Below are 17,797 nucleotides of genomic sequence, written 5' to 3'. Positions count from 1 at the left end.
ACGAGCTGAGCAGAAAGGGATTTTGACGTAAGGAAAAATCTATTTTCTGGGCGATTGGCTCGTGTCGCCAGCGAAATCCCACCCTACCCACCTCCCATTCGCTCAAGATTGTCTGCTAACTTCAGGATGGCCCACCAGAGGCGCAGCAGTCGGCAGCATGGGATGGAGTAGTTAGTAGTTGCTGCCCACTCTGTGGGTCGGCTCTCCTCTTGTGGGGATTTTGTAGTGGGAGATTTCTATTGGCATTCGGCTCGTGGTAGTGGGTCTCACTCGCCATAGTGTTCTATGACCGACACCCTCTTGGAGGGTGAGCGAGTCAGTTGTACTGACCTTTTTCTTTATTTATTTATTCTCTGGTATGTGTTAGTACATTTACCCTAGAAATAATAGATTAAAGGATATTTCGCTGGCGACACGAGCCAATCGCCCAGAAATAGATTTTTCCTTACGTCAAAATCCCTTTTATGGGGCTTTATGGCACTAGACAAACACTATAGAACTGGATCTCCATTAACAAAGTCTGCCAATAACCAGGGACTGCCTTATTACAATTCTGTCTCTATCTTCCCTATTGCTTTACAGTGGTCCCCCCGTATTCGCGGGGGATGCGTACCAGACCCCTCCGTGAATAGTTAGAATCCGCGAATGTTTGGAACCCCTATAAAAATGCTAAAAACAGCCTATTTTGTTAGTTACAACTCAAGTAAAACCCACTAAAAATTTTCCTACATGGTTTTTTTAATAGTTTTATCACAAAAAGTGCATTTTATATGAAATTCATCAAAAAAAACCACCAGGAATTTGTGGATATTTATCATAGAAAAATACCGCGAATGCGTGAATTTTCCGCGAATAATGCAGGGAAACGTTCCCGAGAGAAATCCGCGAATGTGTGAGTCTGCGAATCTGGAGAACGCGAATATGGAGGGTCCACTGTATTCACATTCACCTTTCAGCCACCCCTCTCTAAAGACTCCTGCCACTCTCTAATCCATCTCTGTAAGTCCTCTACATTTTCAGCAGCAACTACCAGATCATTGGTGTACAACAACTTCCACAGCTCTTTATTCCTGATCTCTTCACTCGACACATCCATGACCAGCACAACCAAAAATGGGCCTAACGTTGACCTGTGGTGTAATCCAACACTAACTTCAAACTTTTGTGTCCCCAACTGCTGTTATTACTTTTGTGCTTGTTCTTTGATATATCATCTGAACCAGCCTAACCAACTTTTCTGGGACTTTTCTCTTCGTGAAACACCAGAACAGCACTTCTCTTGGGATTCTATTGTATTTTTTCTCAAGGCCTATAAATGCACAATAGAGCTGGCAGAAGAAAGAAGCAGATGTTGCGAGAGAGGGGGGGGGGGGGGGGGGGGGGGGGGGGGGGGGGGGGGGGGGGGCACCACTTTACGGACTCTGATCTCATCCGAGACAATGTTTACGGTCGGTGTCGAAATATCCTGGCCAAGGGTCGACACAATGTTACGGCCTCTGAGAGAGGTCCGCTACAGGTTCGATGTGAAATAATAAAGAAAAAATTTCAACACCAACAGTTGAAACTGGGGATACGAATATAGAAAGAAACACTAACATAACAAAGGTTTATTTACAAGCTTACTAACATAGGGAAATGCAGAATGGTATCTCCTATTTACATAAAAAGATAGAATCTTACACTGCATGAACTGGGGGAACAGTGAGGCAATTCAAATACTTGCGGAGCGTTGATTGCAGACGTCCTCTTGACTCCGTATTGCGGAAAATAGTCTACTTGTAAGGCAGGAACTCCCCAACTCCTCTAGCGGGACCTTTTCTTCTCTGAAGTCTGGTCGACGTCGAGATAACATGAGATAATTCGTCCACTCCTGAAGACTACTAGACCAGTATCCAACCAACTCTCGAGCAACTTTTTTTCCTGATCCTTCGTCGGTTCCTTTTTCTCTTATCTCTCTCGGAAGGTCTCTGCAGCTGCTGATCTCTCACTGATAATCTGATCTGTGGCTCTTTACTGAGGATATCTCTCTGTGACTAACTGGAAATCTCTCTCTTACAATCTCCCTCTCCAAAGTTCGTTTGTTCGTATTTATACGGCACTCTGGGGGTCGGAGCCTACGGCGAGCGTCACAGACTCCCGAGTTTACTAGGACTCCCTAGATGAATCTAGACGAGGTATTGCATCAGAAAACGCGGCATTTCTCGTGTCACATTGGCACGTTTTTGCGCTCCACAACACGCCCGACGATTCCAGAACAGCCGCGAGAAAAAGGCGCCTCCAACACGGGCGCGAAAACCTCCTTACTGCCGAACTTCTCGAAAATGCGTTCTCCTTTCCTTTATCTTCCTTTGCTATGAAGCAATTACCATCACAACCACGTACTCCCCATGGATATAAATAATAGAACATTGTTTTTTCTTTTGGTGGAAATCACTACAGGGGGTCCTCGAGTTACGACGTTGATCCGTTCTTACGATGCATCGTAACACGAATTTCAGCGTAAGTCGGAACATTGAAAAATACCACATGATTTAATGTAAATACCTATCAATAACAACGAGAGAACAATTCCTTACCTTTATTAGTTTGATTGGCTTGCACACTGGAGAGGAAGCTGCGGTGCTGGAGAGACTGGGGGAGGTTAGTGAAGAGAAAAAGAACCTCCAGAAGTTGCTGGAGATGCTGAGGCAGATATTCTTGAGGTGAGGCAGAACATACTAGTACTGGAGATGCTGAGGCAGGTGATTCTTGAGGTGAGGGCAGAACAGACTAGTGGGAGATGTTGGGGCAGGTGAGTCTTTAGGTGAGGCAGAACCTACAGAAGGTGCTGGAGATACTGGGGCAGGTGAGTCTGGGTTAGCAGAACATTCAGAAGGGTGCTGGATTAGCAGAGGCAGCTGAGGTAGAGGGTACAGGATCTTCTGCAGGCCTCTCTACCTTCTTAAAATACTGCTCCAGGTTAGTCTGAACAGAGAGCGACCTCTTTTCATCCAAGATCTCCTTGTAACACGGCATCAAATCCTGACGCCTCTGGAAACCCTAGTGAACCTGTCCAAGTTGGGATCCTGAGCCTCAAAAGTTGACAACGCTTGCTGCAACTCTGCAAAACCTCTTATCAAGTCCTGCCTTGTGAAAGCCTTAGGCTCTGGGGTGGGTGCTTCTTCTTCTTCCTCTATTATCTGCTTCTCCAGTTTGTATCAGGTCCTCAGCAGATAACTCCTCGCCATGAGACTCCAGCAGCTCTGTAACATCATCAACCTCCATCTCCAAATTGATTTCCTTACTCAGGGCAACAACGTTCTTGACAACTAGCTGAACTGTGTCCTCAAACCCATGGAAATCATTCACAAATTGAGGACAAATTTTCTTCCAGACACCATTCATGTTTGTTTTGCTTAACCTCCTCCCAGGAATTAGCAATGTTCTTTACAGCATCAAGGATGTTGTAGGATTTCCAAAAGTCCTTCAGAGTCAAGTCCTTCTTGGTTTCAGTTGCCTGTAAAGCCATAGCAATTGTCCTTCGTAGGTAGTAGGCCTTGAACGAAGCAATCACTTCCTGGTCCATAGGCTGTAAAAGGGCCGTGGTATTAGGTGGAAGGTAAAACCACCTTGACATTAGGGTTGAAGTCTCCCAGCTGGGCAGGGTGTCCAGGGGCATTGTCCAGCACTAGCAACACCTTAAGGGGATACCCTTGGAGGCGCAATACCGCTCCACACTTGGAACAAAATGGTTTACGAACCAGTCCTCAAACACTGCAAGTGTCACCCATGCCTTCTTGTTGGACTTCCAAATTACTGTAGTTGACCCTTCCAAATGCCCTTGAGTGCCCTTGGGAGTTTTCAGCCTGATACACCAACAAGGGCTTCAGTTTGAAGTCCGCCAGCAGCATTACCCCCAAGAAGTAAAGTTAGCCTCTCCTTGCTGACTTCTCCTCCTTGGCGATGTAAGTGCGGTTAGGCATACGTTTCCAAAACAAACCTGTCTCGTCTACGTTAAACACTTGCTGAGCAGAATAACCCCCCTCCTTAATTATCTCAGACAACGCTTTAGAAATTCACATCGCTGCTTTCTCATCCCCACTAGCAGCTTCACCTTGCAATTTAGGTTATGGTATTGGCCCGAGCCTTAAATCGCATAAACCAACCCCTACTAGCCACAAACTCTTCACTTTCACTTCCCTCCCCCTCCCCCTTTTTTTCTTTTTTCAACGCTTCAAAAAATCTTTTCGCCTTCTCCTGAATCACCATAAGGCTGACTGGGATACGCCGTTGATTTTGGTCTTCCAACCAAAGCACCATAACCTTTCCATTTCAATTATTAGACCACTACGCTGCTTAGTTATCACTGTCGCTTTCATAGGAGCAGATCCTTTCACATGTTCAACGATGCGCTCTTATCTTTGATAATGGTAGCAACGGTCGAACGGCTAAGGCCAAGCGAGCGGCCAATGTTTGTTGGCGTTTCTCCCTTCTCGGATCGCTTTATAATGTCCACTTTTAATTTAATTTCCATGGTGATGGCCTTTCTTTTCTTCGATGCACTACCATCAGAAGAGTCCGCCTTGCGCTTGGGAGCCATAACAAAGAGCAAAAAGTTACAAAAACGATACAACACGAGGGAGAGAGAGGCAGTGTAACAACCAAAATGGCGTATGGGCGAGGACTGAGCGTAGCGAAGCGACGCCGTCCTCTCCCCCACAAAGCGTATTCTTCCGCCGTGCGCCTGGAACTAGTTCGCGTTTGTTTACGTTGCTTACGACGCTAAACCGCGTAAGACGGAACGACGCAAAATATTATTTTTTATATTTTTATGGGGGCGCGTTCGTAACCACGAAACATCGTAAGTCGAGACCAGCGTAACCCGAGGACTTACTGTATTCCTCTTCTCTTTACCTTTCCTCTGCACCCTGTGCATGCCTTACTTTCCAGTCCTTAAATGCTTTTGATTATCATTTGTTTCTTGCACCTCTCATTCCACCACTTTTCTCCTCTTGACACTCCATATCTGTTTGTCCTTCCCACCTGTCCCTCTGCTTCCCCCACACATATTTCTCTCATGTCTGCCCAGATATTTTCCATTCTGTTACCCTGTCCAAATTTTACGTTACCCTTTTCTCCTTGAAGGTCCCAAATCTTAATTCTAGATCTCCTCTTTCTCTTTTTGGGTTTCCTACCTCTCATATTAAAATCCATCACCACCTACATATGCTTCTCCCAAGATCACTTTGGAGTTCATCACATGGCTTTTGTCGGCTCCTCTAACCAGGATGTACTAATCTGACTGTGTGCGCCTCCACTTTCATAAGTAATCAAGTAGTACTTATCCAACTTCTGAAACTATGCTCCAGTTAATTATTTGAGATTTATATATGAAATGATAAGCTTATATTGAATATAAGGAAATTTCTTTTGGTAATTTTTTTTTTTTATTACAGATCCAAGCCTGTTATTTTTCTCAGTTCCTTTCTCCCCTCTGGTCATTTTTCTCACATGTTTAGGTCTCAGAGTTAAATATGGAAGTACAGTACTTGCATAATGTAGCTTACCCTTCCAGGGAAGATTTCTTCCTTTTTCATAACTGGTTCTTTGTTTTGTGTAACGTTGCATCTACTCTTATGGAACATGGATAATGGTATATTGGTATAAAGGAGACAGGTATCTAGGAATCTTGTAATTTGTGGGAAAATTTTTTCGTTAAGTTTTGTTTATGGAGACCTTGTAGGAGGGTACCACCTACCAACAGTGTCCATTCACCCCCAGATGTGATATTTTTTCCTCTTACACTTCATCCATTCTATACATTTGTCATAATAATGGTCTTCATTTACAGTCATTACCCTTGTGGATTGAAGAGTGCAACATGAATAGCCTTAGCTATAACATTCCAAGAATCCTGGTAGGAAATAAGTGTGATTGCAAAGATCAACTGGCTGTGCCAACAAATGTGGCCCAGCGATTTGCAGACCAACACAGTATGCCGGTAAGTTTAATGAATTATTATTATTATTACTATTATTATTATTATTATTATTATTATTATTGTTATTATAATATGTGATGGCTACTTCAGCAGTGTTACACTTGTAGAGGTTCTTCTCTATTTTTTTAATAGCTGCTTTTTCTGTACTACTTAAACAGGCTAGTAGAGCGCCTATGGAGCGTCGTTATCAAATAGTACAGGGTTAAGATCAATGTATTTATTTCAACTTATACAGATAAACTATAATAGCATAGTAGTCATTAAAGTCATTCATGGTCTCTCTCTCTCTCTCTCTCTCTCTCTCTCTCTCTCTCTCTCTCTCTCTCTCTCTCTCTCTCTCTCTCATTCATTTTCTTATAGTGAGCTGCCAAGACATCCTTCTCCTCTAGGCTGGGCAAGCTGAGGGTAGTAGACTGCTTACCCAGACTACTGAGCTGATTCACACCTCTCAAAGGGGTGGCGTGTAATTTAGTAGTATAGTAGTAGTAGTAATAATAGTAGACTGTATGATTAACATTCAAATGCAGAAAAAAAGAAAGGATTTTAACTAACTAAACAAGCTTCCAATCTTCCAAAGCAAATTTGTGAAAAAAAAAGTATTGGAAAGAGACAAAATTACATATGGATAAAGATAGACAAACCAACAGAAGAATGAATAGTATACATTAAATATAAATGGTCACTGAAGTAGTTTTGAAGGATGCTGTAAAGTCTAATTCAGTGATTTACTTCGAATACCGAAAATCCACGATATATTGGAACCCCCCCATGTAAAAGCTTGTACCTACTGTGTGATTGGCTCCTTTCAGCCAATAGCTGTTGTCATGGAGAGAGAGATAGAGAGAGGGGTGGTGAACTGAGTACATACCTTAAACTAAAATGCTTTTAACTGCATATTTTAATAATTCAAGCAAAAATATACCAGTCATCTTACAACATTACCAGTTCCTCGTTGGACGAGTGGTTTCTGCTCGCCTACCAATCCGGTGGTCCGAAGTTTGAATCTCGACTCTGCCAATGCGGAATCAGAGGAATATATCTCTGTTGATAGAAATTCATTTCTCGATATAGGTTCGAATCCCACAATAAACTGTAGGTCCCATTGCTAGATAACCAGTTGGTTCCTAGCCACATAAAAATATTTAAAATCCTTTGGGCCAACCCTAGGAGAGCTGTTAATCAGCTCAGTGGTCTGGTAAAACTAAAATATACCTAAAAAAATGTACATATCTACAACATTACTCTTATATAGCTCACAACTGTGTGTGAAAACTAATAAAGTTACCAGAGAGAGAGAGAGAGAGAGAGAGAGAGAGAGAGAGAGAGAGAGAGAGAGAGAGAGAGAGAGAGAGAGAGAGAAACTCATACTAGTGATGGTACATAACAAAGCATCTTGTTACAAGTATTGTCATTGGCTACTTCCAACTTTTTTAGCCAATGGTGTGTCATCATGGAAAGAGACAGAGACAGAGAGAGTTGTGGGATGTACATTTTTTTTTCATACAGTACATATTAGGATGATAGTAGATCAATATTAAGGGATTTTCATTTAACATTTTATTGACATTTTGCTGTTTTTGCATTAATATTTGAAAATTAAATAGTACTATTTGGAAATAATTAAATATATACAAAATAACGATATTTGTTACATGTGTATAAAAATTTTCTCTTGTTTCAGTAAGAGAGAGAGAGAGAGAGAGAGAGAGAGAGAGAGAGAGAGAGAGAGAGAGAGAGAGAGAGAGAGAGATCTTATACACTATTGACAGTACATAACAAAGCATTTTATACAAGCTTAATTGTCATTGGCTACTTCCCACTCCTTCTACTAAAGTGCGTCGTCATCAGGGTGGGAGGGATGTGGGGTGGGGGGGGGGCGGGGGGGGGGGGGGGGGGGGAGAAAGAGAGAGAGATAGAACATGGTTTTTTTATACAGTATATGTCATGATGATAATAGATTAATATTTATTAAAAAATTTTCTTTAACATTTGATTGAGTAACATCGGTGGTTTCCAGCACCCTTCTTCATCATTTTTTGGATGATTTTGGAGTTCTTGGGTGAAGTAACTCTGTTTTTTTGCAGTAGTGAATTCAGTTAGAACGTCACATTCCAGCACATTGAGTGTGAGGTTTTGTATAGAGGGATGCAAAACTAGATAAGTTAAATTATGCTACGATGCTCATAGCAAAATCATGCTATGACCCTCATACCAGATGTGTAAAATGTAGAGGTCAGGGGTGTAAGAAGGAGATTACTTGTGCAGAATGTAATGAATGGGATGACAGTCAATGGAAGATCTTTAGGTCCCATCAGGACAAAATAGGAAGAGAAAGGTGGCTATTAGAGCCAAAAATAAGACTAGCTTAGGACCTGTGCAAGTTACAGAATTAGCAGATGATAGTGCTATTTCTTCATCTGTGATATGTATATCTTCTTCAATCCTTAGCCCTCATGATCCCATGTAACTAATTCTTATTCCAGGTTCCCATACTCCCAATCTTAACACCATTGCCAGCTTTGAATTCTAAGTTCGATAAGAAGTTTAGTTTTTACCTAGTGCTGTGATGGAATAGGGTTTATATTTTAAAATCGTAATGGAAAAAGGCAATAGTATTCAAAGTGTAAGTGCTGTGCAAAGTGAGAGTGTTGAGGAGGTGGCTGTCCATCCCATTGGTGCTCCTAGATAAAGGTCCCTGTCCCGCTTCCCTTCACTGGGAAGAAGACATACTGGAGGTCCAAGGGAAGCTGGTTGGGTTTTCCCGTGGACAGTTGCCCCCTCAGTCGAGTCTGTTAATAACCCCAGGCTTCGACAGAGTACCACTGGAAAGGCGTCTCTTTCGGTGCAAATTGTTTGTTGTTTGAATCCAAAGATTCGACTCCCAGCAAGAGGTGTTGAGAGGGCTGTCAAGCTTCTTCGCAACCTTTCAAGAGGCATTCCACGTATGCAGAAAGCTTTCCTCCACCTTCCAAGAAGTCCAGAGGCTAGTTTCAGTCCCTATGCTTCGTGCAATTAAACAGTGCTGTCTCCTGCCTCTTCGGCTCCTCCCCCTCGCCCTACTTGGATAGCCCGGAGTCTATCTCTTATCTGGACCACCCTTTTTTGGCTCATGAGCACAGGACAGAACCTTTTGACTCAGGACTCTTCGCTTGCCCCTCTCAGGCGATAATTGGAAGACCTCTTGTCTTTTTTGAAGAAAATCCCAGTGCTTACCAAGTCAAGGATTAAAATTTGTCGCCTATATTGTTAGATGGAGAGGATACCAAGTTGGAGGTTTAGACTTTGTCGCCAATATCGTTGGATGAAGAGGATGTAGGACAGTATGCCTTGTCTTCGTCAGCCTACCCAGCTTTGAGATATTTTCTCACCTGCGACACCAGCACCCCGGCTTCGACTTTCCTTATGAGGAAACTTCCCTCCGAGAGTTTGGCTTGAGGGCTCGTGAATTTTTAGAGGATTGGGTCGTGATTTTATTAATTTTTATGGTGTAGTTAACAGTGTTATGGTCCTATTCTGGTCTACGCCCAAGGCAAGGGCCTCTTTTAGTAGCTTTGCGAGCCATGGTTGTACTCTCTTGCTGCTAAGTTCCCACTTATGTAGGGGCAACTCTGGGCTATACAGCCACACAGTGGAGTATCATCTATATTGAGGTACCTATCTGCAGTTCTCCCTTGCCTGGTAAGGAAACAACAAGTATTTTCTTTTTATATGCTGGTAATTGTTCTATGTCAAATAAATGATCTAATATAATGCTTTGAGATGGAATATGTCCATGGATCCCACCTCTTGTCAGTTTGGAATCAGCTATGTAATTATTTGGTAAGTTTCATATGTAAAGATTACATTTTTAAGAGTATAATAAAATGAAGTTTTACATATACTAGCAGTCCCCGGGTTATGACGGATTCTGTTCTTGAGACGCGTTGTAAGCCAAAAATCGTTGCAAGCCAGAACATTGTCAAAAATCCTAAGAAAACCTTACTTTTAATGCTTTGGGTGCATTAAAAACTATGTAAACTGCAATCTTATTGCATTTTTCATCCAAAAACCTTCAAATATTGATTATTTTGCATTTTTGGTGTCATATTTCTTTTGCCAGATCAGCGTTTGTAGGTGTCGTAACCCTGGAAATAATTTCTGATGAATATAATTGAAAAGCGCCTTAACCTCGGAACGCCGTAAGCCGAGCCCGTCGTAACCCAGGGACTGCCTGGGCAGTCCCCAGGTTACGATGGGTTCGGCTTACGACGTTCTGAGGTTAAGGCGCTTTTCAATTATATTCATCAGAAATTATTTCCAGGGTTACGACGCCTACAACGCCGATCTGGCAGAAGAAATATGACACCAAAAATGCAAAATAATCAATATTTGAAGGTTTTATGGATGAAAAATGCATTAAGAATGCAGTTTACATAGTTTTTAATGCACCCAAAGCATTAAAAGTAAGGTTTTCGTAGGATTTTTCACGATGTTCCGGCTTACAACGATTTTTGGCTTATGATGCGTCTCAAGAACGGAACCCCCGTCGTAACCCGGGGACTGCCTGTAATTACATGAGTGGAGCCCTCCCACCTCCCCTCACATGGAATTAAGGACACAAACAAATTTTAGAGCTCTCTGCCAGGTTGTTCCCTCTCTCAGTCCTGGAAGTGGGTGGGGCAAGTTTACTTCACCTGGACTAATGCTAGTGTTACCGCGAATTTTGAATTTTTGGCTGCTGAAGGTAGGAAGCTCTTAGCTATGTAATTGGTAAGTACAGTAGTATAGGCAGTCCCTGGGTTACGACGGGGGTTCCGTTCTTGAGACGCGTTGTAAGCTGAAAATCGTAGCAAGCCAGAACATCGTCAAAAATCCAAAGAAAACCTTACTTTTAATGCTTTTGGTGCATTAAAACTATGTAAAGTGCATTCTTATTGCATTTTTCATAAAAAAAACCCTTCAAATATTGATTATTTTGCATTTTTGGTGTCATATTTCTTCTGCCAGATGAGCATTGTATGCGTGGTAACCCTGGAAATAATTTCTGATGAATATAATTGAAAAGCGCCTTAACCTCGTAACATCGTAAGCCAAACCCGTTGTAACCTGGAGACTGCCTGTATATGTAAAACTCCGTTTTAATATAAAAATTTCATATTTAGCCACAAAAATAAAGTGAAAATACAGTATATGTAATTAGTGAATATTGCTCTATGAAAAAATCTGTGAATTAGTGAATTTCCTCACAATATATTTGGAGATACATTTAACAGAAAAAACTGCGAAGTGCTGAATCCACGATTGCTGAAGTGCGATCTAGTTGGGGTGCACTATATAGAACAGCAATTAGCTTTATGGTAGTACGTATTAAGAGATATAGTGCGTTTATGGTTTCTGATAATTGGAAAGCAAGTGAAAACATTAGCAAGATCTTATAACCGCTGCTGTGTGAAACCTGAAAAAAAGCCCACAAATTAGAGAACAAATATACAGTGGTCCCCCCATATTTGCGGGGGATGCGTACCAGACCCCCCCGTGAATGTTTGGAACCCCTATAAAAATGCTAAAAACAGCCTATTTTGTTAGTTTAAACTCAAGAAAAACCCACAAAAAATTTATTTACTTGGTTTTTTAATAGTTTTATTACAAAAAAGTGCAATTTATGATGAAATTGATCAGAAAGCCAGGAATTTGTGGATATTTCTCATAGGAAAATACTGCGAATGTGCGAATAATGCGGGGAAACGTTCCCGAAAGAAATCCGCGAATCCGGAGAACGTGAACACGGGGGTTCCACTGTATTCAGTTGGGTTTTAATGTCTTTAGACTCAAGAAGCATGACACTCTGAAACAGCATGTGCTCTTAAATATATTTGTTCCCCACTTTGTGGAATTTTTCAAGTTTCAAAGGTCATTTCTGATCTGTTACTTCGCTGCTAGTGATTTGCGAAATAATGGTTGATTACTTATAGACTATGAAATTTCACTCCCCAGAGTCTTTATCCAGTCACCTTCCCCCTCCTCTGACAGCTTTTACAATCACTTCCATTATATTGTTTAATAATCATACAGTACCATGCTTAAGGTATAGATATGTATGCTGCAGTTCACAGAATAAAAGAAATTTGTATGTAAGTGGTATGTGCAGATGTTTGAATTGTGAATGTACAAAAAATATTATAATAATTAAAAAAAAAGATAAGCATTAAAATCAATTAAAATTATTTATTTTAATGCTTATCTATTCTATCTATAAAATCTTTTTGTACTGGATATAACAAAAAAAAAGTGATGGTGTTTCTAAGGAAAAGCAGTGGCATGTCAGATTTTGCAAGAATTGATGTTAGCACTCAATACTGTAATTTTTCTTGGGATTGTACCTTTGTGAATTTTTAGTAATTTTTTTTTTTTTTTAAAGGATTTTATTTTAGTTTTGCAAAATGCATGGTAACAGGATTGTCTTGTATATTTATGGAAGATTCCTTGCTGTTCATTGAATGAGATTTGTTTTATTACAGCTTTTTGAAACCTCGGCCAAGGATGACTGTGACTGTGACCATGTTGAAGCAATATTCTTGACTTTGGCTCATAAACTAAAGGCATCGAAGCCAATGATGCCCATCGATCCATCACAGTTTCTTCCTGAAGACCTTCATCGAGCAGAGGTGGTTTCCATTGGCCGAGAAAGGAACGGAATGGAAGTTGAATCCTCAAGCTCTTGTTACTGCTGATATTCGTGCAGATATGTAAAGTATAGTTGTTAATAATTTGCATAGCTATATTATTGCCCATAATGTACATTGTTGACAATCTTCGAGTCTGAACTTCCTGATGAGAAGTGAAGTTGCAGAAATCCATTCCTCAGAGATTTTATTTTTTGTGAAATGCAGGTCTTCCTGATAAACTGTCACAGAGTCAGTCTGGTCATTTTAAAGTTGTATGTGATGTCACGTTGAAGTGACAGATTATTTTTCTAATGAGTGTGGTAAGTGTTTGTGACACGTATGCTTTTCCTCTTTGAAAATTTGTGGTTGTATCTTGCACTGAGTTTTACATTCGCACATCCAATCTGTTCTGTGGTATAGGAAATTCTTATTGTTGATAAAGTAATTGACTTAGGAAAACCTATCTATTTTGAAGCAATTCCAAGGAACTTCTGGCTCTGATATGCTGTTTTGTAAATATTTTGGTTGATAAATCCAAACTTCCCTGTCCTAAAATACAGTGCTTAGCACAGTACATTATCATTCATACACACTATTCCGTTATGCATCAGCAGTGTAGTCTTAACCACTCAAATGTGCAGAAATATCTTTAAAAATACTAATTTACTGTAATTCCTAGTTTCTATTGTTTAATTTTAAATAGGTCCTCTGGGCACATATATACAACAATCCCATTAGATTCTGTAGGATTAAAGGAAGCCTTGAAAGCATTCAGTGTGGCCATGTTGAGAACCTATTGTGAATATGCTTGAAAGTTCAGAGTTTTGTGAGTGATACCTTTGCAGCAGGATTTTTCAAATTGGTAATACAGACAGCCCACAGTTTACTGTGCAATTGCTTAGTGGCGAATCAGTTTTACGGCACTTGTCAAAAATATTCATTAAAAAAATAAGGTATTTTTACGGCACAATTTTCGGGTCACAGTGCTGCTAGCGCCGTTATGTCTAACGAATTCATACATTTGTAGAAATGCCGTTCAGACCATAAAGGTTATGCAAATGATATTAAAAAATTTTATGGAGAGTTATTACATAGGTATTAGGGTAAAATGTATGCCTCTGACGCTGTTCTATGCCGAAAATATCGAGTTACACAAGTGCAAATTTAGCTATGGATGTCGATTTATAAATGTTCTTGCTTTTATGTTTAAAATGTGTATGAAAATGTATTACTTATAGGGTATTTTGATTTCTGCACAGAAATATGATACAAAGGCAGCTTTTGATACTGTCCTTCACATTATAAAAAAGGATGTTTTTTGCATGTTCGTTCTTGTTAGCCGCTGCCCTGCCACTCTTCCGAAAAAATTGAGTTAAGAAAGTGCAAATTTAGCAATCGATGTGTTCGATTTATGAATGTTCATGCTTTTATGTTTAAATTGTGTATGAAAATGTATTACGTACGTATAGAGTATTTTTATTTTCTGGCCGCGGAAATATGATACAAAGGCAGCTTTTGAAACTGGCCTTCAAGTTATCAAATACGATGTTTCTTCATATTCGTTTTCGTAAGGCACTGCCTGCCGCTCTTCCGAAAATATCGAGTTTGAAAGAATGCAAATTTAGCGATCGATGTGTCGATTTTATAAATGTTCATGCTTTTAAGTTTAAAATGTGTATGAAGATATATTACGTATAGGGTATTTTTATTTTTGTACATAAATATGATACAAATTAAGGCAGCTTTTGTAACTACCCTCCACATTGTCAGAGGATGTTTTTTCATGTTCGTTCTTGTCCGCCACTGTTCTGAAAAATGCATGGTGTTATTTTATTAATTATTCATCTTTTCCATAAATCCCTTTAAAAAGTTATACATTACTTCACTGTATCCAATAATATTGTATGTATTCTCATATTATTGTATTATAAAATACTCTGGGAAATCTAAGCCAGTATTCCACGGAGCGGCCAATGTTTTGGTTTGAAATCAGCTGATGGCGAATACGAGTTTGTTTCGCCATATTTAACGCAATTCTGAGCAAATTTTCTTGCTTCTAGTTAGGATAAACGATTATCTAGATAACTTGACTTACATGAGACAAGGTTATTTTTCCTTATACGACTTGTTTTTCGGTGGAAATATGAATTGAATAGGTCTCATTGTGATTGTGAACTAATTTTTTTTTTCGTTAACAGATTACGTTGGCAGCACGTTTATTGCGTAAAATATTACGTGATTCCGTTTGCAATTTTCCTTTATATCATCGTAATACGAACTTTACTGTACTTATCTTATATCGGAGTGAAACCAACAGTAAAATGTGTTCTTTCAAGCACAGCAGTTTTGATTAAAATTATTTTATCTCAATTTTATCTGCGGTTGTGCTTGATGGCATACGTTTAATGGAGTTTTATCCTTGTTGCCGATGCACGATAATAGTCATTAGCAGCTTGAACAGTTTTCTCAACTTCAGTTATAACTAGGTTTCAATTTAACATTATATTTCCCTATTGATCTTTGATCTATATTGATCTTTGATCTATAGTGAATAAAGTTATTACATTAAGAGATCTCTGTTCTATTATACATAACGTCATTTATAACAACTACAGTAATAGTGTACTATAGAACGGTGATTGAACTACAAGACAAACGGATGTTATCCAATTCGGTTGTACTTAGAAAAAAAACCAGTTTTTTCTCGTTCGGTTGTTCATGGCTGTACACGTATACGCAACGATTATAACGTTAAAACCATACTTTCATCATTCACTTTTGCTGTTTTTGAACTTATGTAACTAGAAGATGGGATAAAGTTAGGCTATTGTAATTTGGTCTCTCATAAAATCTGATTATTGTAAGATGAGTTATCATAACTTGAACACTACAGCTACCTGTACACTGTATAAAACCTGATTAAGGGATTTTGACGTAAGGAAAAATCTATTTCTGGGCGATTGGCTCGTGCGCCAGCGAAATATCCTTTAATCTATTATTTCTAGGGTAAATGTACTAACACATACCAGAGAATAAATAAATAAAGAAAAAGGTCAGTACAACTGACTCGCTCACCCTCCAAGAGGGTGTCGGTATGAACACTATGGCGAGTGAGACCACTACCACGAGCCGATTGCCAATAGAAATCTCCCACTACAAAATCCCCACAAGAGGAGAGCCGACCCACAGAGTGGGCAGCAACTACTACTACTCCATCCCATGCTGCCGACTGCTGCGCCTCTGGTGGCCATCCTGAAGTTAGCAGACAATCTGAGCGATGGGACGGGTAGGGCGGGATTTCGCTGCGACACGAGCCAATCGCCCAGAAATAGATTTTTCCTTACGTCAAAATCCCTTTTCTGGGCTCAGCTCGTGTCGCTGCGCGAAATCGTACCAGAGAAATAGCACAAGATTGTAAAGAAAATTCAACAAAACAAAAAGAGGTCTCAAATAAAAGATAACATAAAAGAAAAGAATATAATTGCTAATAAAGATACATATACACAATGATACAAAATTAGAAATATTGCTTAAATTAAACTTAATGCTAATAATATTTCTTAAATTAACGTAATTTTGCATATATACAGGGCTTACATGGAATATATGTTTTAAAAGTAGTATCTGTGTATCGATATGTACCAAGAACTCCAAAGCAATTATGACAATAACTTGAACAGAACAAACTTCAATAATAATAATATAATGAAGGAATGTATATGACTTAATATACAAAACCCGTAACCATTGTAAATAAGATGTATCCCCTAGCATAAAAATAAGGGGATCACATCAAAGAGATCAATATACAATCGATTGTGAGTGTCCCTAGCAAAAAAATAAGGGACACCCACCACATTATCATAAAAGCAGCTAAGACACAATGGTAACCGTAGATGAACATGCAGGCATAGACGAACTGTTGGGTGAGACAGGTAGAAAAAGGAGGACTGGATCTTCTACTAAAGATTAAGCAGAGTCGGGGGAAACTATGTTACCCGCCGCAACTGCTGAAAATTTCAGAGCTTCCAAGGACTTTAAGTAATGACGTTTAAATACTGTCGGCGATTTCCATCCAGTATATTTTTTCAACTCATCGAAGTTCATATGTTGGAAATAGTTAATTGAGGTGGCTACTGCCCTGACATCATGTGCTTTTGGAAAAGAGTCAGGATTGGCTTGTTTAATAAAGTACAGGATCTGCTGCCTGATGCCTTTAATAGATAAAGTACCACCTTTTTCTCTCTTAAAGAGAGGACCCGATGAGGATGAGGAGGTCCTAGACAGAAAGGCTCGTAAGGTCGATACTGGGCAAAGAGATATATCTTGTGGAAGGGGTACTACCTTCCATGGTTCCCACCTCATCAAAGGATCTTCATTCTTGCTATAAAACTACGTTCCGGAGAAAGTAGCACTTCCCCTGTGGGAAGAAATTGAATATGATCCGGGTCTCTGGCTAATGCCGACAGTTCTGAAATTCTAGCTCCTGAGGCCAAGCTTAATAAAAAATAGAGTTTTTCTTAAGAGCATTATAAATGAGCATGGTGTCATTATCAGTTTCTGAAGCCAGCTTTAGAACATCATTTAAGAACCATGATACTGACGTAGGCCTTACAGAAGGTCTAAGTCTAGCACAAGCCTTGGGAATAGACGAGAAGTAGGAGTCTGTCAAGTCTATGTTGAAACCAAATTGAAAAATCTTTTTTCAAGGCTGACTTGTTTGTCGTAATGGTGCTAGCTGCTAAACCTTTTTCAAATAAAGATCTGAAAAAGGATATAGTTGAATTGATTGTCATGATTCTAATATCTGATTCTCTCAGGAAGGTTGCTAACTTTTTGACAGCAGCATCATACTGTCTCAAAGTTGAATCTCTTTTATTGGATTCCAAGAAGAGAATGTTTTGAGGGTCAATATTCGCATCCCTTTTCGCTGCAAACTTCATGAAATCCATAAAGTTAGGGTTTTTAGAATTCCTGAGGAAGCGAACACAGTCTTCGTTTGCACTGACTGGGAGAGCCTGGGACTGGGAATCCGAACGAGGGCGAAGACCCAGTTCCAGAATTAGAGGGTACCAATTGCTCTTCGGCCAGTCTGGGCTACTAGAGCCACTTGACCCTTGAATGTCCTGAGTTTTGTTTCAGTACCTTTCATGAGAAGATTCACTGGAGGAAA

General features: G+C 39.8%; 1 protein-coding gene across 1 annotated transcript in view; it reads left to right on the top strand.

The window, feature by feature from the left end:
* Positions 1-15,482, top strand: part of LOC135213922 (putative Ras-related protein Rab-33) — a 133,354-nt gene extending 117,872 nt beyond the window's left edge. Inside the window, exons 5-6 of the mRNA XM_064248016.1 lie at positions 5,831-5,980; positions 12,478-15,482. Coding sequence (XP_064104086.1) covers positions 5,831-5,980; positions 12,478-12,690 — 363 coding nt within the window. The 3' untranslated portion in view covers positions 12,691-15,482. The remainder of the gene's footprint in view (positions 1-5,830; positions 5,981-12,477) is intronic.
* The last annotated feature ends 2,315 nt before the right edge of the window (positions 15,483-17,797 follow it).

This window comes from Macrobrachium nipponense, chromosome 43, assembly GCF_015104395.2.
Source record: "Macrobrachium nipponense isolate FS-2020 chromosome 43, ASM1510439v2, whole genome shotgun sequence".
NCBI lineage: Eukaryota > Metazoa > Arthropoda > Malacostraca > Decapoda > Palaemonidae > Macrobrachium > Macrobrachium nipponense.
The sequence above is the reverse complement of the archived record's forward strand: the minus strand, read 5'-3'. Positions and strand labels throughout refer to the sequence as shown.